This window comes from Balaenoptera musculus, chromosome 1 (assembly GCF_009873245.2).
Source record: "Balaenoptera musculus isolate JJ_BM4_2016_0621 chromosome 1, mBalMus1.pri.v3, whole genome shotgun sequence".
In the NCBI taxonomy this organism is placed as follows: Eukaryota; Metazoa; Chordata; class Mammalia; order Artiodactyla; family Balaenopteridae; genus Balaenoptera; species Balaenoptera musculus.
In genome coordinates, this window is record NC_045785.1 from 150,976,973 (window position 1) to 150,999,499 (window position 22,527).

The 22,527-nt window shown below is 54.3% G+C and overlaps 1 protein-coding gene across 1 annotated transcript in view; it reads left to right on the forward strand.

Annotated features, from left to right (window-relative positions):
• Positions 1 to 19,241, forward strand: part of SOX13 (SRY-box transcription factor 13) — a 29,891-nt gene extending 10,650 nt beyond the window's left edge. The window contains 15 exon segments of the mRNA XM_036828194.1: positions 7,233 to 7,431; positions 8,619 to 8,730; positions 8,816 to 8,902; positions 10,083 to 10,255; positions 10,681 to 10,749; positions 11,161 to 11,230; positions 11,233 to 11,270; positions 11,272 to 11,305; positions 13,723 to 13,808; positions 14,040 to 14,202; positions 14,611 to 14,720; positions 14,858 to 14,954; positions 15,269 to 15,412; positions 16,412 to 16,628; positions 17,293 to 19,241. Of these exon segments, the coding sequence (XP_036684089.1) occupies positions 7,233 to 7,431; positions 8,619 to 8,730; positions 8,816 to 8,902; positions 10,083 to 10,255; positions 10,681 to 10,749; positions 11,161 to 11,230; positions 11,233 to 11,270; positions 11,272 to 11,305; positions 13,723 to 13,808; positions 14,040 to 14,202; positions 14,611 to 14,720; positions 14,858 to 14,954; positions 15,269 to 15,412; positions 16,412 to 16,628; positions 17,293 to 17,569 (1,876 nt within the window). The 3' untranslated portion in view covers positions 17,570 to 19,241.
• The last annotated feature ends 3,286 nt before the right edge of the window (positions 19,242 to 22,527 follow it).

Below are 22,527 nucleotides of genomic sequence, written 5' to 3' on the forward strand. Positions count from 1 at the left end.
GGTGGTCTGGGAGTAGGTAGGGAAAGACAGCCTCCTTGCTTTAGGTCTCTCTTCCTCTCTCCTTCCCTGAACATATATTCTGTACCAGATTCTCTAAGCTTGTGATTACCTTCTAATCACAAAGTAGGTATTGGAATTTCCATTTTACAATGAAGAAACTAAGGTTTTCAGAGGTTGAATCTTTCCCCCAAGTTTCCAAAGTGGCCTTGGTTTCTTTCGATTAATTCTTCCTTGGCCATGACTCAAGTCAAAAACAACTAGAATCCTGTAAGCAGCAAAGACAGTGGCAGATCTATCTTTGCTGGACCGGATCCTGTTATCTGGGGTAGAGGAAGAGCAGCCAGGGCACCAGCCGACAGATGAAAAGACGTGGGTTTGGGCATCAGTGAGGCCTGAGCTCAGATGGCTCCACTGGGCCTTGGTTGGATCGGAAAAATGAGTGGCGAGCCCCTCACCCAATGCTCTCAGCCAAGTGGGTGTTCTGTCATTGCAGGCTCTTTTTGCTCCTTTCCCTTTGGTTAATGTTCAGGGCTATCCCAAAAGGGAGGCCTTTGACAAGGCCAGTCGGCCTCGGCTACACCATTTCTGCTGTATGCCTGCTCTGGGCTGGGCACTGCTCGTGTAAAAGGCCAGACACTCCCGAATCCAGGACATAGGCTTGGACCTGCACTGGGAGGTAAGGCCAGGACTGCGGCTGCTTCCTAACATTGTGGGTGGGCTGCTGATGGGGCTTGGGAGGGGCTGGAGACAGCATCAGGTCCTGAAGGCAGGAGGGCCCCCAGGGAAGGGAATCCTGGAGACACAGTTTACCTCCTCAATCTTACCCAGGCCCGTGGGGCAGGCAGCCATCCTGCTGGGAACCTCAACAGTCCTTCCACGCTGCCCTCCCTGTCTCTTCCTGGACTCTCCAGGAAGAGAAGACTCAGATGGGGCTGTGAATGGGAACAGCACAGCTAGTTTCTCCTTGGCTTCTTCAGTCCTGCGTGCCCTTGGGCTGGGGTCAGCTGAATCTTGGCAGCTGCCAAGGCTCTGTCTGGAGCTGGGCTTCTGGGCCAGAGGTGCGGGGGAGGCTGCCTCCTCTTGCTGACTGGGAGGACAGGAGCTCTTGGGGGTTCAGCAAGCCTCAGTCTGGCTGGTCTTAGCTGCTTGATCAGCCCAGAAACAGCCCAGGAACGGGGGGTGTTGGCTGTGGCCTCCGCCTGAGCAGGGCTAGGCCAGGCTGGGCCACGCCATGGATCTGATACCCCCAAGGGCCCACAGAGGCTGGAGAGGGTGAGGGGGCCTCTCAGGAAAGCTTTGTTCCAAGCCTGCAGCCAGCCCAGCTCTCAGCTCTGAGTAAACAGCAGAGATAGGATCGGGCGTAGCCAGGAAGGGTGGCAGGGTGCGGCCTGGGAGAAGAATGGCAGGATGTGGCACCGGGGCACAGTTCTGGGCACCCACGCCTTGGGCTATTGTTTAGGGCTGCCTGAGGCTCTCAACTCTCTGGGGCTTTGAAAGGAAGTGACATTCCCCTGGGACTCAGGCCCTGCCCTTCTCTGCCACGTGGTTCTTTCCCTGGCAGTGCCCCTCGGCACCACCTACTCAGGGTCAGCTTGGGAGTGGGAGTCTCAGTAGAGAGGTTAGGTGGGTGCCCGGTGGGGAAGTGTTGTCATTGGCCCTCCTGGGAGGGTCTGCCTGTCTGTTCAGGCTGTCTTCCTGTACCCCTGGGTCTGAGTCACCTGTCATGCTCCGATGACTAGAATTTATCTCTATCTTGATCTGTATCTAGATATTTCTGGGGGGAAAAGGGCTGTCGCTGTGGAGGGAGAAAGGTCTGAGAGCAAGAAGTCCTTTGATTCCAGTCCAGCTGGGCTGTTGTTGGCTGATTGGGAGAGGAAGTGGCTGGTGATTTGTTTGGGGGAGAAAGGGGCTTGGTGTGTGTGCGCCTGGGGTGGGTGGGGGTCAGGGGCTGGGAGAGGGTTGGTTGTGGGGAGGAGGAAAAGGAGATCAGCACCTGTAGTCTGCTTTGTCGCGTAAGAACCGTGCTTTGAGCCATTGGCCCTCTGTGGAGGGCAGGCATCTCTCTATGCCTTGTCCTAGGCACTGGATTTGGGGGCCCAGGGCCTCACAGACATCAGCTCAGAGACTCAAGACGCTGCGGCATCCAGGTTGAGGCTGGCCAGAGTCCTCTCTCCCTAGGGGCCTTCACCTCCTACAGATGCTCAGGTGAGGTAAGGCCAAGGAGAAGAAGACAGCAGAGGGTCTATGGGTTAGGTTCCCCAGAAGGGAAGGGAAGGCAGAGCAGGAATACTGTTCCGTGTCCCAGCTGGTTGAAGGTCTTCTGACTCTGTATTCCTGAAACAGTACTGCCCAAACAAGCCACGTGAACTTGACCTCTCTGGGCCTCAGTTTCTCCATTTATAAAATATGAGTAAGGCTGGGTGAGAGGGAGGAGATTGGGTACATGGGAGCACTTCCACCTGAGTGAGAGTCCCACTGGAGAGTCCTGTGGGCTTGTGGCCTCTGACCAGGACCTGGGTGGGAACTGGGTGAGTCCAGTAATTCACATCTCCTGTGTACTAAAAGAGTCTTTGACTTCTGGGTGTCTGGGGAGAGGGGAGGATGTAGCTGCTTGACCTTAAAACCTCCTGAAAAACCATGTGTATGACTGAAGCATGGAGCATGCTTTGTAGGGAAAGGGTAATAAGGGAATTTTTTTTTTTTCAAGTCTCTGGAAGAGACTTAAGGGAAGACTCCAACAGGGTCTTTAAATTCAAAAGGTGTGGAAAATGTTTCTTACCTGTCCCAAGGTAGGAACAAAAGGAAATGGACTTGCTTTGCTACTGGGAGATTTGGGTCACTCATAGGAAGAACTTAGATGCAAGGAAGATGCAGCTGAGGATAACTGGGTGTGGGAGGTGGAGATGTGGGAAATAAACCACAGAGAGCAACATCTATCTAATAATGATGATAATAAATAGCTGTCACTTATGCATTCAGGTCTGCCTTGTGCTGTGCTGCTGAACTATATTAAACTCTCTGAGTGTTGTACAAGGATTTATTGAGCACCTGTATGTTCCAGGCACCGTGCTAGACTCTGGGGCTACAGTGAAGAGCAAAAACAAGCACATTTCCGCAGTGTGAGGTTGGATGGGTTCTCAGGCTACAGGGCGAGTCAGAAATAAAACATGTGAAGGTATCATTACCAGCTGTGAAAAGTACTTTGAAGGCCAAGTTTCAGGGTGCCAAGAGAATGTAAAACAGGCACATCTTATAGGGTCTGGAGTGTTAATGGAAGGCTCATCCCTTCATATTGGGGGGTTTTATTCCCATTTCACTGAGGAGGAAACTGGGGTTTAGAGAGGTTATGTCACGTGCCCACCGTTGCACAGCAATTAATTAATCAGAGTTGGGATTCAAATGGACTCAGGTAGAGACTTTTCTCTCAACCACCTGGCTCTAGGAGCATCCTGGGCTATATGACAACTTAATGGATGCTCACCCCGTATTATTTAATTTTCATGGACACCTGTGACATATGGATTATTATACCCATTATATGGATTAGGAGATGGAGGCTCAGAGTTAACTTCCCAAAGTCACACAAGTCAGCTGGTGGCAAAGCATGGATTTGAATCCAGATTGTTGAACCCAAAAGCCTGCACTCTGCATCAAGCCTGGGCTGTTGCTTCTCCATAAACCAATGGGTCCAGAGAGGGGACCAACGGAGAGCCAGTGCCAGTGCCTGAAGTAGAGCCAGGCGCCTGTGGGAATGAAAGGCCCTTGTCTGGGCTGCTAGCAGGGTCTGGCAGGGTTATCTGGTGGGTACCACGCCCTGGTGAACAGACTGACACCTCCACGCTACCTTGGCTGGTCACCAGGAGCCATTTTCTTTGTTACCAGGCGCTGTGCCAGAAGCCAGGGTGAGTTGGGAGCTCCAGGAGGCAGACTCCCCAAATAAAGATAATCCCAGTACCCAGGTGGAAGTGCTCTTGGGGGTTAAGTGTGGGTAGAAAAGGCCATCAAGCTCAAAGGGAGGAGATGTCTTGGTGCAGCACGCTCCAACAGAAATATAACGTGAGCCACATATATAATTCTTTTTAAAGACTTTCTTTTAATGTGGACCAGTTTTAAAGCCTTTATTGAACTTGTTACAATATTGCTTCCGTTTTATGTTTTGGTTTTTTTGGCCACAAGGCATGTGGGATCTTAGCTCCCCAACCAGGGATTAAACCCGCACTCCCTGCACTGGAAGGCGAAGTCTTTAACCACTGGACCGCCAGGGAAGTCCTCACATATATACTTTTTTTTTTTTTTAAAAGTCTTTATTGAATTTGTTATAATATTGCTTTTTTTTTTTTTTTTTGGCTGCAAGCCATGTGGGATCTTAGCTCACCCACCAGGGATCGAACCCGCACCCCCTGCATTGGAAGGCAAAGGCTTAACCACTGGACTGCCAGGGAAGTCCCTCACATATATACTTTTAATGTTTTCTTGTAGCTACAATAAGAAGTGCAAAAAGAAACAGGTGAAACGAATTTTAACAATGTATTTTATTTAACCCAACAGTATCCAAAGTGTAATTTCAATGTGTAATCAAAAACCAGTTACTAATGAGCTGTTTTACATTCTGTTTTTGTACTAACCCTTCCAAAGTAGGGATGTAGTTTGTGCTTAGCACGTTTGCATTGGGACCGGCCGTGGTACAGGTGCTCAGCAGCCGCGTGGCAAGTGGCCACGGTACTGGGCAGTGAGGTCCTGGAGTTCATTAGGGCAGATCATCATCTCCTCTGCCTCCGCCTTCAGCTGGGGGGATGCACAGCGGGTCCGCAGCTCTGGGTGGGCGGCTGGCGCTGGGGGCCCAGCCCGGTGTCCGACGCTCCCGTAACGGTGCGCCCTGCGGCTGCCTCCGGGGTCTCTGGGCTGCAGTGGGAAGAAAGGCTTTGAGGTAGGCGCTGGAAGGCCATGAAGTTGGGACCGCTGGGAGGAGAAAGCCCTCAGGACCCCAGCCCCGAGCGAGGAGTCCACCCGGCGGCTCGGCGGGCGCAGTGGCGCTGTGGGTGTGGGCGCGCGGGCGGAGGCGGCCGGGATCAGAAGCCCACAGGCCCGCATTGTTCGCCTGTCACACTTCCTTTGGCTTTATTGCCTTTGTCCAACACCCTATTGTCTGGTTTCCTTTTGTCCCCATTTCAGCGCTGCTGTCTTTTATTTTCCAGCCAGCCTGGTTGTTTTCATTTCTTTTGTCTGAAGTTCCTGAGAGGAAGGTTTTATTTTCAGCGGTTTGATTAATTCACAGCTTGAGCCCCGGGTTTGTTTGTTATGTAATTGCTGCCCTCAGCTTCAGGATAATACCCCTCCCCGACTTCCCCTCCCCCACGCCCAGCCCCCCTGCTCGGGGCCTGGCTCTGCGCCCCTCCCTGTGCCCGGATGGGCCGAGCGCCTGCTTCCTGGCCGCTCTCCGGGTCCCTGGGTGGTAGGAGGGGACCCAGAGCTGCACCCTAAAGCCTCAGGGTGAGCTGGGCTGGGGTGTCTTCTCCTGGGCTGACGTATGCCTCCTCTCCTCATCCTGCAGTGCCCTGTCCTGGGTCCCACGCCAGCCCCCAGGGCACCCTGCCCTTTGAAAGTGGCAGGAGAGTTTAGTCTCGTCTGATCTGTAGGATGGCATCAAATCAAACACATTCAGTTATTTCATGTAAAATACTGTACATGTATTGTACACAGTGTATACATTTATTGTACATGGCACATTGCATCATTCATTATACATTACAAGAAACATTTTATTATACAGAGTTGATATAATATACAAATATTATACTGCACCTGCAGTTTAATTTAAGGGATGTTTTACTATATATAATTTTTGCCTTACACTCCCCTCCTAAAAATTTAATGCCCATGTAAGTAAAGTTTAAAAAAATTTTTATTTAACAGTGCTTTTCATACTAGTAGTATTCAGAATCACCTGGAGGGCTTGTTAAAACAGATCCATGCCCTCACCCACAGAATTTCTGATTTGTGGGTGACCCATGACTTTGTCTTTCAAACAAGCCTCCCACACCCACCCCCCCAGCTATGTTGAGGCTGCCGTCCTTGTGCTGCATTCCACCCTGCAGTGCTTTAACAAAGGCTACTTCGGTGCTTACCAGTACAAAGCATTATTCTAAACACCTTGTAAATATCAATTCATAGCCCTTACACCACCCATTTTACAGATGAGGAAACAGGTGTGGAAAGGTTAAGTAACTTGCCCAAGGTCACTCAGCAGCTAGTGAAGTAGCTGAGGCAAGACCCGTGCCTGCTTGGAACCTGCTGTGTGTCCCCACTGGTCTTGTCTCAGTCACTTTGGAGGGTGAGCAAGTGAGCTCTGGGCAACTGCTACTCTGGCCTTGAACTTGGCATAACCACTGAAAACTTCTCCCAGGATCCTGCTCATCTACGTAGTGATCCCACGCAGTGGGGTGTCAGCAACAGGAGGCAGGGGATGCAGTCTCTGCTTATATTACACCAGGGACTGCAGAGGCCCACAGGGGCCAGACTCTAATTGAGAGACTCTAATATAAGAAAATATTTTTCTGAAAGCTACTCATCTCTCAGCTTACTTCATTCCTCACTTTGGTAGATAGATACAACGGATATAAGAAAATTGTTCCAAATAGTTCACTTTTATCTTGCCTCTACTATAAGGAAAACAAAGAATAAGTGTATAGGGTAGTTGATACTTGGTTTCCCTTTTTGGGGAGTAGGAGGGAGTGGTGGAGAGGGAGAGTAAGGCAAACTGGCCTGTTCATAGGCTGCTCAATTCCAGCCAATTATTGCCACAGACCAGCTTCAAGAGAAGTTCAAATCCAGATTTTTATGGGATATCTCTTGATTTTTAAATTTTGATAACTAATTACAAATACGTACGTACACAAACATACACGGACACGTACTGTATATATGATCTTGGCTTTATTGGGCTCAGAAGGAGCCAGTTAACAATCTCTAGCCTTCTCAGGGAGACCCATCAGCCCACTAGTTCCAACATTGCAACAGGCAGGGCATGCCAAATGTTGGCCCAGTCTTCTCTAGACCTTTCTGTTAAAAAAAAATAGGCGGGTGGGAGGGGACAAGAATCTTTTCTAGTTTGTCACAGTGAGTTCCAAATGGAAGCTTGCCTTTTGCATGAGTGTACCTGTTTGGGGCTGGGGGAACAGTCACTGCCTTGGGGTTCAGGACTCGCCTCCCTCACTCTGCCCCTCCTCCCTCAGGATGTCCATGAGGAGCCCCGGCTCTGCCCAGCTGGCCTTGGATGACGTTGGCACCATGGTGAACTGCACTGTCAAGTCAGAGGGGAAGAAGGAGCCCTGCCACGAGGCCCCCCAGGGCTTGGCCACCGCAGCTGAACCCCAGCCCGGAGATCCAGCCCGGGCTCCCCAGGATGGTGCTGACCCTCAAGCTCCAGCCCAGGTGCCCAGCACTCTCCTAGGGGCTCCTGGGTCAGTGTCCCCACCCCGCCTCTGTAGCTCCTACGCCTGTGCCCTTCCCTCTAGTGGGTGGAGCAGGCACCCACCAGCCTAGCTGGGCAGAGGGGCAGGCAGAAGCATTCTCCTCTGGGGCAAGACTTAGGTGGGTGGGTGGGTCAGGCTACCTGTCTGAGCAGGACATGGATGCACTTCTGCCCTCACTCACCTGATATTAACTGCTCACCTATGTGTGAGCAGTCCTTACCCTTGAAGACTAGTTGAGAAATAGGATACACACGCTCACAGTCTGGCTTAAAGATAATCTACTAGCTTTTTCATATGTAGGATTCGAGAAAAGCGGCCTTATTAACCAAACCAGAGTTAAATTGTTATTAAAGATAATACAGTTCCTCACCCTTAAAATGAAGGAGCTGAACTACATGAGTGGTGAAGATTCTTGCAGCTCTTAAAAATTCCATGATTCCATGCAAGAGATGTAAAAAGGGAATACCTAATCAAAAGCCAAATGAGTGAAAGTGAGGAGAGTTTTAGGGCTCTGAGGAGGGATCCAGCCAGGAGGAGTATGTGAAGGTGGGCTGAGGGGTAGGGGTGGTGGTCGAGGAAGACTTCCTGGAGAAGTAGGGCTTTAAGCTGGGTCTTAAAGAATGGAGAGGACTCAGATGAGAAGAGGAGAGAGGGGACAATGTCTTAAAGAGGGTGAGGTGGGGGCCTTGAGAGTAACCTGCCGGGCTGGAGTTAGGTGCATACAAGGGAGTAATAATTAATAGCTGGCTTTTGGCCTCTAAGTCTGCAGTGGCAAACCTCATTCACATGCGTTATCTCCCTTGATCCCAGCAACAATCCTATGGCAGGGGACGTATTAGTATTTCCATTTTCGGAAGAGGGAGGTCAGGTTCAGAGAAGTTCAGGGACTCGTGTGGGCTCAAGCACCTTGTGAATCACTGAGCCAGGTCTCTGTCTTTAAACCTTTGTTCTTTTCACCAAATCTATCAAGCCAAGTCAGAGCAAAGGTCGGGAAGGTGGGAAGGGAGGGAGGGCCCTACTGGAGGGTGGGGCTGGGTAGATTCTGGAGTTCCCCCAGGATACACATCCCCGGGGCACTCAGCCCCCCACAATGCAGTCTGCCCCCATTCCCTTGGGGGTGACAGTGACATTCAGTGTGTCTTACAGGACAGCAGCTCCCTGGAAAGCAATGGGTCCCCAGAACCCAAGAGACCAGGAGGCTCCGAGGCTGCTTCTGGAAGCCAGGAGAAGCTGGACTTCAACCGAAATTTAAAAGAAGGTAAGACGTCTGCCCTAGTTAGACACGGGGGCCTGGGTGGGGAGGTGTTAGGACAGTTACTCCTTAGCCCTTTGGTATCTTCCAGTCGTGCCGGCCATCGAGAAGCTGCTGTCCAGTGACTGGAAGGAGAGGTTTCTGGGAAGGAGCTGTGTGGAAACCAAAGATGTCAAAGGTGAAGGCCCATGTGGGTGGGCAGGGGACAGATGTTTGAACCCCTTTCCCTTCTCCAGGCCTGGCCCTGCAGTCCAGACCTGTAGGGCAATTTCTGGGGCTCTTGGTGCCTTCACACCCGGCCTGTGCCACTCTGGCTCCTGCCTGCCCCTAGGGGTCTGCACCATCCCTCACCCGGGGGGTGCAAGCACTAGGCTTATTGCCATGCAGCAGAGGCCTGGTGGGAATCAAATCCCCTGGGACCCTTGTGACCTTGGGGATGTCTTTGCCACTTCTCAGATCTCACTATAAAATGAGCCGAATGTTCCCTTTCACTGCTGGAATTTAATTCTAGGCCACCAGGACCTCACTAAGTGAATTAAAGTGTTGTTGCCTTGGTTCATCAGGGTGATAAGTTTCCCAGTGTGGTTGATCACACTCCCAGAGGAATCCTTAAAACAATGCAGATCCCCAGGTTCCACCCCCACCTACTGAATGAGAACCCCAGAGGATGGTGGCCCAGGCATCTGTATTTTTCAAAGGCTCCCCGAGTAATTCTGATGCAAATGGTCTGCATCCTGGCACTTAGGAGTAACTGCTGCATCTGACATGAACTGGATTAGAGACAAGGAAGCACTGACATTGCTAGTTGAGGACCATGTGCCAGATCCGGGACTAAGCTTTACATTCAATACCTTTAACCCTCACAGCAACCCTGTGAAGTGTCAATCGTTGTGCTCATTTATAGATTCAAAAAACTATAAAGTGCAGAGAAGTTGGTAGCTTGCCCAACAGCTCCCAGGAGGGATGAGTTAAAAGGGGAGTTTGAACCCAGATCTGTCTTGCTCCAAAGCCTAAGCGTGTCACTCTGGGCCCTCCTGTGGGTTAGTTATCCACCCTGACCCAGTGGCACTGGGCACTTAAGGACATCCCAGAGGTGGGCCAGGGCTGAGATATGCCCCACCATCAGCACTTCCAGGGCCTGGAATCAGTGACTGATGGTGGGGACCTTCTAGAGCAGCTAGTTGTCAGGTGACAAGATGAGGAGCCGCCTCCAGGGCAAGGACTATATCTCAGTCGTCTCTGTGGTCCAGCCCCTGACAGGGGCCTGGGGCATAGCAACTGCTCAGTGTCATATGGATGGACTGGTAACAGACGAACAAACAAAAATCCTCAATGGTGCTTGCGTCCGTATGGAGCAGGGACCCAGGAGAGCCTGGCAGAGAAGGAGCTGCAGCTGCTGGTCATGATCCATCAGCTGTCCACCCTGCGGGACCAGCTCCTGACGGCCCACTCGGAGCAGAAGAACATGGCCGCTATGCTCTTTGAGAAGCAGCAGCAGCAGATGGAGCTGGCCCGGCAGCAGCAGGAGCAGGTAGGCCCTGCTTGGTGTCTCAGGGCACAGAGAGGAGCGTGGTGGGGGCAGGCCTAGCTGGTGCAGGCTGAGGCCTGGGGGCAGGCGGGGAGGGGGCCGTGGGCAAGGGCTGGGTGGTCCCACCTCTGGCGGTTCGTCAGCCCTTGTGAGGGGACGGGGCGTGGAGCGGCGCCGCGGGGCTCTGAGTGAAGGCTGCTTCTTGCCTAGCCTCCACCTCTGGTCGCTGAGGAAGGGGTGAGCTCTCCACAAAAGGAGAATAAATTCTGAGGGTTGGCTGTTTGGCTTCTTGCCCCGTCCAGCTGTCCTCCATGTCCTTGCGCTAGGCATGGGAGGCAGGGTGTGGATGGGGCCACAAAGGCTTGTGGGAGGTGGGATCCTGGGGCCTAAGGTACCTGCTCCCATCACCTACTCTTTCCTTCTGCCAGATCGCTAAGCAGCAGCAACAGCTGATTCAGCAGCAGCATAAGATCAACCTCCTTCAGCAGCAGATCCAGGTAAAAAGAGGGGAGGGCTGGATGCTGGGATCCAGGTAAAGGGGCGGGAGGGCTGGGCTCTGGGGGAGCAGGGGCTTGAGGGGTTGACACCAGTGTGGAGAGGTACTGGAGACAGGGAAAGGCAGGGAGTGTGGACTGAGCAGAACCACTCGGGCATGACCCTAAGGAGGGGGGCTCATTTGTGCTCTAGCCCCCTCCCCTGTTTTTGTCCCCTGTTTCAAGGGCAGGGCCCAGAATATCTTCCTCCCAGCTGGGACCTGAGGGCAGGAAGACAGAGGCCCACAGAGGGGGCATAGGGTCAGATGGATCCTTTTGAAAACTGGCCCTGCCCCAGGCCTGCGTCTCTCATCCCCGGGTCCACCCTCTGTGTCCAGGGAGGACCACAGCTGGGTAGCTGGTTGGGCCCCCCAGGGACTCACACAGGTTTCTTTGCCCTCAGCAGGGTCAACATGTCCTTACGTCATGATTCCAGCCTTCCCCCCAAGCACCAACCTCTACCTGTCACCCCCGACTCCCAGCTGTGCTTTGCCATTACAGCCCATTCCCTGCAAGCCAGGTGAGTGTGGGAGGGGGGGTTGACCTGAGGTCAGTGAAGGAGCCCAGGAACCACTCTCATCCATAATGTGCAGTGCGGCCTTTCTGGGCCTCACTTTGGGATCTGTCTAGTCAAAGAATAATCCCTTCTTTCTGAATTTCACTGGGAGAATGAAAAGAAATAGCACATGAAAACATAAAGTGCTTTCCAGACATAAGAGGATGTTGCCTATCTAGGTCTAGCCCCCAGTTGTGGGACATTTCCTGTACCAGAATATTAATGTTGTGAATGTTAACTGAGATTTACCCATCTCCCAAATTCATGCTCTTACTCTGCCCTGACCGTGGCACTGCTGCCTTCTGCCCTGTCACTGCGACTCAGTGACCACAGATTGAGCAGCAACAAGCGTCAGGTGCTGACTGGTTGTTGGGCAGCCACGAGGGTGATAAAATGTGGACTTTGAGCTCAAGGAATTTACGGTCTGGGGAGGGAGACAGAAGGATACCAGCAGCCGGGGAATCTGGGAAGGCTTCTTGAGGAGGTGGTGCTCGCTTGGGTGCTGGGGGAGTAGACTTGTGAGGGTGAAGCTGGGAGCTGAGGGTGGAGGGCAGGGGCCTGGGTCCTGAGGCAGGAAGCCCAAGGGGGTGTTGGACTTGAGGGGAGTACATGGCAGCTAGTGGAATATGCCTGGGGAGGGCAGTCGGGGCTGAGCACGGACTTTGGGATTTATTTTCTAGAATGTGGGATGCGCGGGAACATTTCAGCAGAGGATGTGTTGTCACACTGGCTGTGGGTGGTGGGGAACAGAGGGGTACCCACTGGAGGTAAGACAGGGTAGGGGCTGCTGAGGGGATTCTAGAGATGGGGGATGACAGCCTGGACTAGGGCAGTGACAGTGGGATGGAGGCAGAGATGGAATTATTAGGCTACGATCATTGATTCCTTATGAGAGGTCCTGGGGACAGGGCAGAGATGCTGCCCATAATTGATCCAGGAGGGGAAAGGGTTTTAAGTCAACTCCCTCTGGTCAATGCTCCCTGCTCCACGTGAGAGAGAAGGCAGGGGAAATCTAGCCGGGTGAGTTCCTATGGGTCCACCAGCAAGGCCTTTGGGCCGTGGGCACAGTTCATAGGCCAGCACCACTGACTCCTGGGTGGGGGAAGGGAAAACACAAAGGACTGAGAAAGTCAGGCCCTACTTTGAAGGCAGTTTCTCATTTGGGGTGAAGGAGTGGGGACTGGGAATGGGGAGGGGTGAAGGGGGAGGACAGGTTGCACAAAACCATTGCACCTACAGATGTCCATAGAGCCGAGCTGCACGGGTGAGGAGGGCAGGGGCCTAGTTGTGGGGAGGGGGCCACACCTTGCTGGACAAGGGGGGCAGGGGGCAGGAAATAAGTTGTGGAAGACCTGGACTGGCTAGGCTGCCCCCTGCTTTGTTTGCTCCTGAATCCTAGTAAGCAGGAAGCCTATGGCTGCCAGATGTGCCACCACCTCCCCTGCCCTGGCTGAGTATGAGTAACACCTCTCCCAGCTCACAAGCCTTAGGTGGTGCCTGGGTGCCTATAGCATAGGGTCCAAACTCCCGGGCTCAGCCTTCACAGGCCCCGAGCCCTGCTTGCCCATCGAGCGCCAGCCTCATTTCCCACCTCCCGCTTTCCCACCTGCCCGCCTGCCACGCCCGCTCATGCCTCCCCTCCCCCCAGGAAGCCTGCTCCAGTCACCCCAGCTGAACAGAGTTCTCTGGCATGCCACCCATGCAGCCCATATCACCGCCAGCCATGTGGTCAGTGGTTTGTCTACATGGCTTATCTCGCCACCTCAATTGTCAAGTCAGGGATGCTGGTCCTCCTTGAGGGAGAATGAAGCCAGCTAGGTAGCAGAGAGAGAGTGCATGTAGGGGGGAAGGATCTAGAGGATGCGGCTGGGTTCAGGTCTCAGATCTCAGTGCTCCCATTTATTAACTATATGGGCACCGATGTAACTTCTCCCAGTCTTCATTATCCATAAAATGGGATGATGTATTGAGTACCTCTTATATGCCACATACTAGGGATGATGTTGAGATAATGCACATGAGGCCGGCTACAAACCAGGCAGCTGCTTTTGTACCCTGCACGTAGTAGGTACAAAACACAAGTACCCGTAGAAAGAGTAGATGATGTACCTGATCTTGTTTCACCATCGAGTGGGAACTCTGCGGTCAGTGGGTTGGGAAGGGCAGGAACAGGGTGAAGATGCTGATCAGTGTGCCGGGCAGTGTGGGACGAGGGCATAGGAGGTCCTCAGCAGCGCTTTGGGGCTGGGAGGGCAGTGGTTGGAAGCAAGCTGGGCCAGCTCCGAGCCTCTGCCCACTCTGTGCTGCCGGGACCTCGTCAAGCAGGGCGTCTGCTGTTCTGTGCTCATCCAGGACTTTTCTCCTTGCCGCCTTTTCCGTAGTGGAGTACCCGCTGCAGCTGCTGCACAGCCCCGCCGCCCCAGTGGTGAAGAGGCCTGGGGCCTTGTCTGCCCACCACCCCCTACAGGTACTGCTCCACCCACTGGCGGGGGGCTCCCGCCCTCACCTGTGGTGGCTGGCTGCCCACCTAGGGGACCATGGGGTCCTTTGTTCTTGTTCTGCTTCTTCTGTCTTCCTTTCCTGTCTCCTTGTCTCTTCTGGATATGCTTGTCTCCTCTGTCCCTCTGTCACCCTGTGTCCCCCCAGTCCCTCCGTGGAGGTGTCCTTTGGTGTGTCTAACCCTCTGGGTCTCCCTCAGGAGCCCTCCCAACCCCTGAACCTCACGGCCAAGCCCAAGGCCCCCGAGCTGCCTAATGCCTCCAGCTCCCCGAGCCTGAAGATGAGCAACTGTGGACCCCGTCCTCCCAGCCATGGGGCCCCCACACGGGACCTGCAGGCCAGCCCTCCCAGCCTGCCTTTGGGTAAGCCCCCTATACCTTTCCCTTCAGCCCTCTTCTAGGAGAGAGCTAAGAGGGCAGGATATGACCCTGAGCGTGTCCCTTCCCCTCTGTGGGTTACAGTTTTTATAAAACAAGGGGTTAGACTTGCTCTCTTTGGCCCCTTTTAGTTTCAGCACTCAGTGTCCCTGAAGAAGATCCCCTTCCTGCTCTCCCCACTGTATCTGATTGGGCATGCTGAATCAGGGATTCAGGCCATTCTCATTTCCAGTCTACTGTCACCAGGACTCCAGTGTAAATGGCGCCCCCTTGGGGATATGCAGTGCAACAGAGGGGAAGAGGGAGCATCACCCCAGGGTGGCAAGACATGAACTGGGTGTACCTCCCTCAGTAGCCCCTCCTGTCCCTTCCTTTCCTTCCCCTGTCCCATAGGCTTCCTTGGTGAAGGGGATGCTGTCACCAAAGCCATCCAGGATGCCAGACAGCTGCTGCACGGTCACAGTGGAGCCTTAGAAAGTTCCCCCAACACCTCCTTCCGTAAGGTATGGGCTCCCACTACCCTGCACCTGGGTGGGCAGGGGTGGAAGACACAGTGTCTGAGGCTACCAAAGGGAAGAGCAGGGGAGGGGAGTGGGGTGCTGCAGAGGAGGCTGATGTACAAGTTGTCCTGTCTACCTAGGACCTCATCAGCCTGGACACATCCCCAGCCAAGGAGCGGCTGGAGGAGAGCTGTGTGCACCCACTGGAAGAAGCCATGCTGGGCTGTGATGTGGACGGTGAGGGCTCCGGGTACTGGGCTGATGGGCAGGAGGGCCCACCTCTGCTTCCCACCAGGGCCAGGGTGGGTCAGGTTGTGTCTGTCTCCAATCCCTTCTCTCCCTTAGTCTGTCTGTGGAGTCCCCTTACGTATCTGTCCCTTGTCTGTCTCGGGACCCCTGCTGGTCTTACTCCTGGCCATCCCTGGTCCTGTGGGAGCCTCCCGGCGCCCTCTGGTGGTCAAGTAGGGGATTTTTTTTCTGCCAGCCCTGGAGGACTCTGCCTTACCCCACACTGGCTGCCCTGCCTGGCTGACTCCTCCCCTGCTCCCCAGGCTCCCGCCACTTCCCTGAGTCCCGGAACAGCAGCCACATCAAGAGGCCCATGAATGCCTTCATGGTGTGGGCCAAGGATGAGAGGAGGAAGATCCTCCAGGCCTTCCCAGACATGCACAATTCCAGCATCAGCAAGATCCTTGGTAAGGGCCCAGTGGGCGGGGTGGGGTCTCGGGGGGCTCTAGGGGCTCCAGGAGCCATAGTCCAGCAGGATCTAGTTGCAGGAGTCAGCTGGGTCTAACTGGGGCTTTCTGGGTGATGGTCCACGCCGTGGTGAACTCCAGTGGAATCTGATGGTGCGTGGGAGGCAGGCAGGATGTGGGACAGCTGGGTCCTGGAGTCTTGTACCATTGTAGGGCTCTTCTGCTAGCACCTGCAACGAAGAACTCAGGCGGGAGAGAGTGTGTGTGTACATTCTTTAGCTCCCCCACCCCATCTCTCCCTAACCTGTTCCCCTGTTTGCCCAGACCCTTGGAGCTGGCTCTGGCAGGAGACAGGAGAGACTGGTATTCTTGGGCTATCAGTAGAAAGGTTTTTGAAATTATATGTCCTCTTTGGAGGCCAGGGAGAAATGTGGGGCAGGGCAGGCGGAGCTAGAAGAGGGCAATTGTTTCCAAACCTCAGCTCCTCCAGTTCAGGTCTCTTGTCGACTGAGACACCAGGTATTTTGTCCTCAGCAGGGAGCCTCTGGGGTTTGTTGGGGGCCTGGGTGGCTACTCTTTTGTTTATGCAAAACATGCAGACCAGAGGCCTCCCAGAGTCGCTGTGTAGTTTGGTATGTGAGTGGGTGCTGTGTCTTAAGCTAGCAATTGGATATCCTTATACATGCCAACCTCATTCATTTGCTCAGTATCCATGGAGCACCCACACTGGGCCAGGCGTTTGCTGTGTATAGGCGCTTGCACATATATCTAGGGGCCAAAACCTTCTCGGGGCCTCCAGGGTCTGCAGGGGGCTGGGGGTGTCAGCAGAGCCCGGCGCTGACTGCCTGCCCCTGGGGGCTGGGCCAGGCACTTGCTGTGTATAGGCGCTTGCACATATATCTGGGGGCCAAAACCTTCTCGGGGCCTCCAGGGTCTGCAGGGGGCTGGGGGTGTCAGCAGAGCCCAGCACTGACTGCCTGCCCCTGGGGGCTGGGCCAGGCTCCCGCTGGAAGTCCATGACCAACCAGGAGAAGCAGCCTTACTACGAGGAGCAGGCGAGGCTGAGCCGGCAGCACCTGGAGAAGTACCCTGACTACAAGTACAAGCCACGGCCCAAGCGCACCTGCATCGTGGAGGGCAAGCGGCTGCGGGTGGGCGAGTACAAGGCTCTGATGAGGACCCGGCGCCAGGATGCCCGCCAGAGCTACACGACCCCGTGAGCAGGCCTCCCCAGTGCCTGAGACTGTGTGTGCGCGTGCGCGCGTGTGTGCAGCTCTTGTGAGTGGCAGGGGTTAGCGTGTGGCCTTAGTGTGGGATTCCAGGAGAGCTGTGTGTGTGCACGCATGTGTGTGCATAGGTTTGTGTGGGCATTATGTGTGTGTGACTGTAGTGGTGACTGTGACTATGGTGAGTCCCTGGTGGCTCAGGATATAGATTTGTGACTGACTGGGGACTAGTGGGTATCTGGAGAAATGTGTCCGTGGGTCCCCTTGACAAACTCAATAAAAATTCAGGGGTACTAAAAATCAAGGTACTAATAATCAGAGGATTATTCCGGAGTTGACCAAAACAAGCATTCTAGTGGATTTCTTTAAATAGGAAGCTCCCTGGGACATATGAAATATACAATTTCCCAAAACTGCATTTACACACAATCCTCTGGGAATGTCTGGACCCGTGGCCCTGGGGCTGCACGTGTGTGGGGGCTTGTAGCTGACAGTGAATTTGCCATCAGAAAGCAGCCAGGGAGCAGGGTGTATGTGTCTTGGAGCCAAAAGGGTGGGAGCTCGGAGGACACGACCTGAGGAAGACCGGAGGAGAGCAGGGTCGGGCTTGAAGTGCGGGTGCATCTGTAACCATGCCTTTCTTCTGTCCCGCAGCCCGCAGGCCAGCCAGGTGCAGATGAGCCCCTCAGATGTCCTGTACCCTCGGGTGGCAGGCGTGCCCCTGGCACAGCCCCTGGTGGAGCACTATGTGCCCCGCGGCCTGGACCCAAACATGCCTGTCATCGTCAATACCTGCAGCCTCAGGGAGGAGGGCGAGGGCACAGAGGACAGGCACTCAGTGGCTGATGGCGAGATGTACCGGTACAGCGAGGATGAGGACTCGGAGGCCGAGGAGAAGAGCGACGGGGAGCTGGTGGTACTCACAGACTGATCTCGGCTACATGGGCCTGGCCCTCCTCCTCCCTGGGGAAGACCGGGCCCCACGCCAGCAGGCACAGCCACCCCACCTGGACTACATTGGTACTTGGACTTGGGCATGCCCGGGAGATGGGCACAGCTGTGCATTTGTAGATACATTCATGATGGGAGATGCCCCCTCCCCACCACACCTGTGGGCACACCTGAGGAGCTGATGGCCTGAGTGGGTCCTGCATGGCAGTGATGTGCTGGGCTGGCTGAGCTCCGTGGTGGCCCTTGGGGCTCGTGGCCAGGGGACACTGTATGACCCTCCCCTCCTGCAGGTCTGCCCATCCCAGGGGTATGGCAGCTACAGACCTGTTCCCCTAGGGCCACATGCTTTGTTTCCATTCTTGTCCTGGCTGGACCAGCCACCATGGGACCAACACGCACCCCCACCACAGTACCCCAGATCACTCCTCTACCACGAGGATCGCTTTGTACTTTGTGCAAAAAGGTCTGGCTCTCCTCCATGTCTCTATCTTATGCCAAGCCTTTCGTGCCTCTGGCTGGTGTGTGTGTGTGTGTGTGTGTGTGTGTGTGTGTGTGCGCGCGCGCGCACGTGTGTACCCATGTGCGCAAGTGCACATGTATTTTCATCTGTTCTTTCATTGCACAAGGTATTTATTGAGTGCCAGGCACTGTCGCTGAGTTCCTGTGGGTGTGTCTCTTGATGCCATTCTTGCTTCTCCGGGGGGCTCTTTCTGTGCTTCTCTTTGTCCCCAAATTGCTACCTCTTTGTCAGTCTGGGTGTCTCAGGTTCTCTGTGTCCTTGGTGCATTTCTCTGTCCTTGTTTCTCTGCAGGGCCTTTTTTTGTGTCTCTCCCTTCCTCCGTGTCTGCCCTTGCCCCTTTAATGCCTGCTGGGTCTCTGTAAGCCCCTGGTCTGCCCTGGGCTCCCCAGCCATCCTGACCTCCCCTGCCTGCCCCTTCACTCCCTCCCTGACTCTGCATGTCAGTTCCCATGGAGCCATTTTTAGCTCCCAGCAGCATGGGAATGTGCTCAGCCTCCAAGGGGCTCCGTCATGGTGCCCCAGCCCCTGGTCCCAACCTGAGTGCCAGGAGTGGGGGCAGGAGGACTGATGGTGACCCCTTCTGTAAGTGACAGAAGCCCTGGAGAGGGGGCTCTTGTGCAGCTGGTCTCCACTCCTCCGTCCTGAGCAGGGGATGGGAGCTCCCCACCCCCACCCTGTCCTTGGAAGGCTTCATCCTCTCCCACCCAGCTCTGCCCCTACACCTGCCCGCTCCTCTCCCCTCCCCCACTCTACACCCGTAACTTGCCTCAACTCCTGATCCCTTTCACAAGGTCTTTCCCTAAGAAAATCAAATCCCGTTGGCACCTGACTCCAAAGATCCAGAACAGCCCTGGGGCAAGGTGGGAAGGGAACCCCAAATCCTACAGGGACAGATGTGGAGTCTGTGTCCGTTCCCCCATCTTCTCCCCTTCTACTTCCCGGAACCCAACTTCTCTCCAGGCTGTTTCTTTTTTTTTTATGACTGTAAACATAGATAGTGCTTTATTTTGTTAATAATAAGATAATGATTAGTAACTTAACCAGCACATTTCTCCTATTTACACTTGGGGGAATTTTTTTGTTTTCTGTTGACATAATAAAGACAGACCATTTCAGAATCTGGCCCTTGCTGGGACGGGATGGGGTGGTGAGGCTGGCCCAAGTCCAGAATTCCTAAATGTGCCATCAGCCCAGGCACCACTGCCCCCGGTGGCAGCTCCATGGAACTTCAGGCATGGAGCCAGGGAGGAAACATCCTAGGCAAGGGAGGCCCAGGCCAGATGCCACCCCCAGAGCCCACACTCTAGTAAGACCCTGCCCCTGCCTCAAGGAGGTGAGCAGACCTCACCGCAAAGTGCCCACGCAGGTCCTAAGAAAGAAGGCAGTGGTTAAGAGTACTGTAATAGGAGTCAGGAAGCTCAGGTTCTCCCCAGAACTAGCCACATGGCCGTTTGTGTGTGTGTGTGTGTGTGTGTGTGCGCGTGTGCGCGTGTGTGTTGGGCAGGTGTGTGTGTGTGTGTGTGTGTGTGTCAAGTCTCCCCTTTGGGCCTGATTGTCCTCATCTGAAAACAAAGAGGTTATGCCTTAGCCATGGCTCTTATCCTCTTTCGGAGAAGGAGCCCTTTGAAAATCTAATGAAAGCTGTGGACCCTCATTCCAGAAAAGGGCTCACATGGACACCACGAGCCCATTTATGAGCCCCCCAGGATACTGATTAATGAAGCAGGGTCTCTATTTATGTACTTCAGGGCTCTGTGACCTTACGCTTTGAAATGAGATTTCAAAGACCTACGTGTCACACTAAGAGAAATAACAGTCCCATAGACCTAAAAGAGCTAGGTGACTGAAACTCAAAATGCAACAAGAGTTGATAAAAAGACCAACTCTTGTAGCTGAAAAATTAACCCCATTAATATGGAGTGGGGGCAACAAAGCTGAACAGTACCGTGTCAAAGAGTTGGACTTGGGTTGGATTAACAGAAGCATGTGTTAACAACAAGCAAGGTGATGGGCCAGTGTACACCGCACAGTCCCAGGCCCCTCAATAGAAAAGGCCATTCTCACACTGGAGGGGCCCAGAGGCAGGCATCCTGTACAGAGGACTGGAGGGAGCCTAGTGGATGGACATGTCCTTCAAGGAATGGTTGAGAGGGCCAGGGATGTTTAGTCCAGAAAAAGGGAGACTAGGGTAGGGCAGAAAGGACAAGATTGCTTTCTTCAAAGCTGTCAGGTGGGCAACACATAGATATTTGATGTAGCTCATAAGGTAGCACTAGCACTTGGCCTTTTGATGAAAGTCTCAAGGGTCAACAGTTTTGGCTTAACAAACTTTTTGACAAAGATGGTCAAAAGTGATAGTGAGCTTCCCAACACAGAAGTATTCAAGCAGAGGCTCTTGAATGCTGGAAAATGGATTTCTAAATTGGAGAGGGTAGTGGTGAGAGAAGGTAGGTATGGTTGATTCCTGGGCCACAAACTTGGTAGTAAAGACACCCCAAGAATTAGCGTCCCGATCTTTTGATCTAGGGAGGATCCTGGCTGCTAGCCTTTGCTGGTTTTTCCCAGCCCAGCCTCCCAGAGCTTTGAGTCTCCTTTTCCTTGCCCTCCCCACCCCAGGTCACTGGCAGGGCAGTGGCAAGCAGCAGAGCCCAGCCTCTTGGGCCCCTTGAGGAAAAGATGAAGGTGATCTTTGGGAAGAGGAGCTTGGCTGACTGTGGCGCCTGCCCCCTAGTGGTCACAGGGGAGAGTTGCTCATTTCAACTTCCCTGTCCATCTCCGCAACCCTCCAGTCCCCACCACCACCCCTCACTATGTTCCAAACCAAATCTGGGCAGTCTGGTCAGGACACTCCTGACCAGGCTCGCCCTCACCCCCTGCCAGTCCTGAGTTCCTCTCACTTCCCTATTCCCAGGTCCTCTGTGGCCTCAGGAGAGCCTGAGGCCACTACTACCCACCTCCTACTCCCTCCAGCAACCCTTGTCCTGTCCTCATTCCAGCTGCTGAGAGAGAGTCATGTGCCCTGCATCCTCCTAGGGTGGGAAAAGCTCTTCGCGGGAACCTGTGGTTGCTGCCCTGGAGCCCCACCCCCCTGGCCCCCGGAGAGGCAGGACCGGGTCAGATGGGTTAAAAGGCCAGGAACAGAGCGTCCTGGACATTACCATTACCGGGAAGGGTGGGGCACGAGCTTGTTCTCTGCCCTCTCTGTGCCTCTCCGGAGGTTAGGGGTGAGAGCCCAGCAGAGATGAAGAGTCCAGGAGTGCTTTGCCCGGAGAGCCTGCTAAGTGTCAAGAAGTGGCCTGAGGGAGTGGAGCCAAGGCCACCCTCGGAGAGTCCAAGGCCTGGTGCTGAGCCCGGTGGGCAGGGGGGCTGGTTAGTGCCGGGTGGCAGTGAAAGGCGAGACGGTGGGCCTCCAGGCTTTGTGTGGGAGGGGTGTGCCTAAACACCCCTGCCCCCACCTGCCCACTCCCCTGGAGAATTGGAGGAATGAGGATACTTTCTCAAAGGCGGTAGTGGGATGGTGCCTGCAGGTCAATTCCTTTGGTGCTGGTGGTGGCCGGGCCGTAGGGGCACAAGATGATACCTGGGGGGCCCTGTCCCAGCCATTCCCTGCTCACCGCTGTACCACCATCTCAGTGCTGTGACATCAAGGCCCCAGGAGGCTGGAAACGAAGTTGCCTTCACAGTGGTTATTTCTGCCCTCAGATCCAGAGGTGGATCTGAGAGGAACAAGGAGGGTGGGCACTGCCATACAGACCTCAGGAAGGTGGTGCCCATGACCACCTGACCCCACAGATGACCTTCAGAGGCCCTACCTGCCCAGCCCTGGCACCCTCCCTATGCCGGGGCAGACCTTTCACCCGTGTCCTCCACTAGCACCCTTCCTAGATGTGATACTGCTACCCGTCAGAGGCCTGGCCACCCTGGATCACCATGACCTTGAACAAGGCCCCAACTGCCAGTGCCAGCTCAGCTCCAGTGGTTGCCATGGCACCCTGGTACTTTTGCAGGCAAAAGGCAAACAGGCAGAGTCCACCTGGAAGGCAGCTGCTGCTGTTGTGGTTGCTACCACTAAGGGTGCCAGGCACCTTCTGGGGGCCCTGGGAGTGCAGCCTGGGAAGCTGGGAGGGTGCCCCACTCACCTTCGAGCTTCCGTTCTCCCTCCCTCTGGCTTTCTGAGAAAGTGACATATTGGGTCCGGAAATCACCCTTGCCTGCTCTCAGGCACAGCAACCTCCCGTTCAACTCCCTTAACAGCTTGGGGCCAGTGAGGACCAAGGAAGAAGTCCTGAGCACTTCCATTTGGGGTCTTACTGGTCCATCACCTGGATAGGCCAAGTTCTTGGAATCCACAGTCTAGTTCCCTCGAAGCTGTGCCCTCTCAGGGTCAACTTATTCTAGCAAGATGGTCAAAAGCAGAG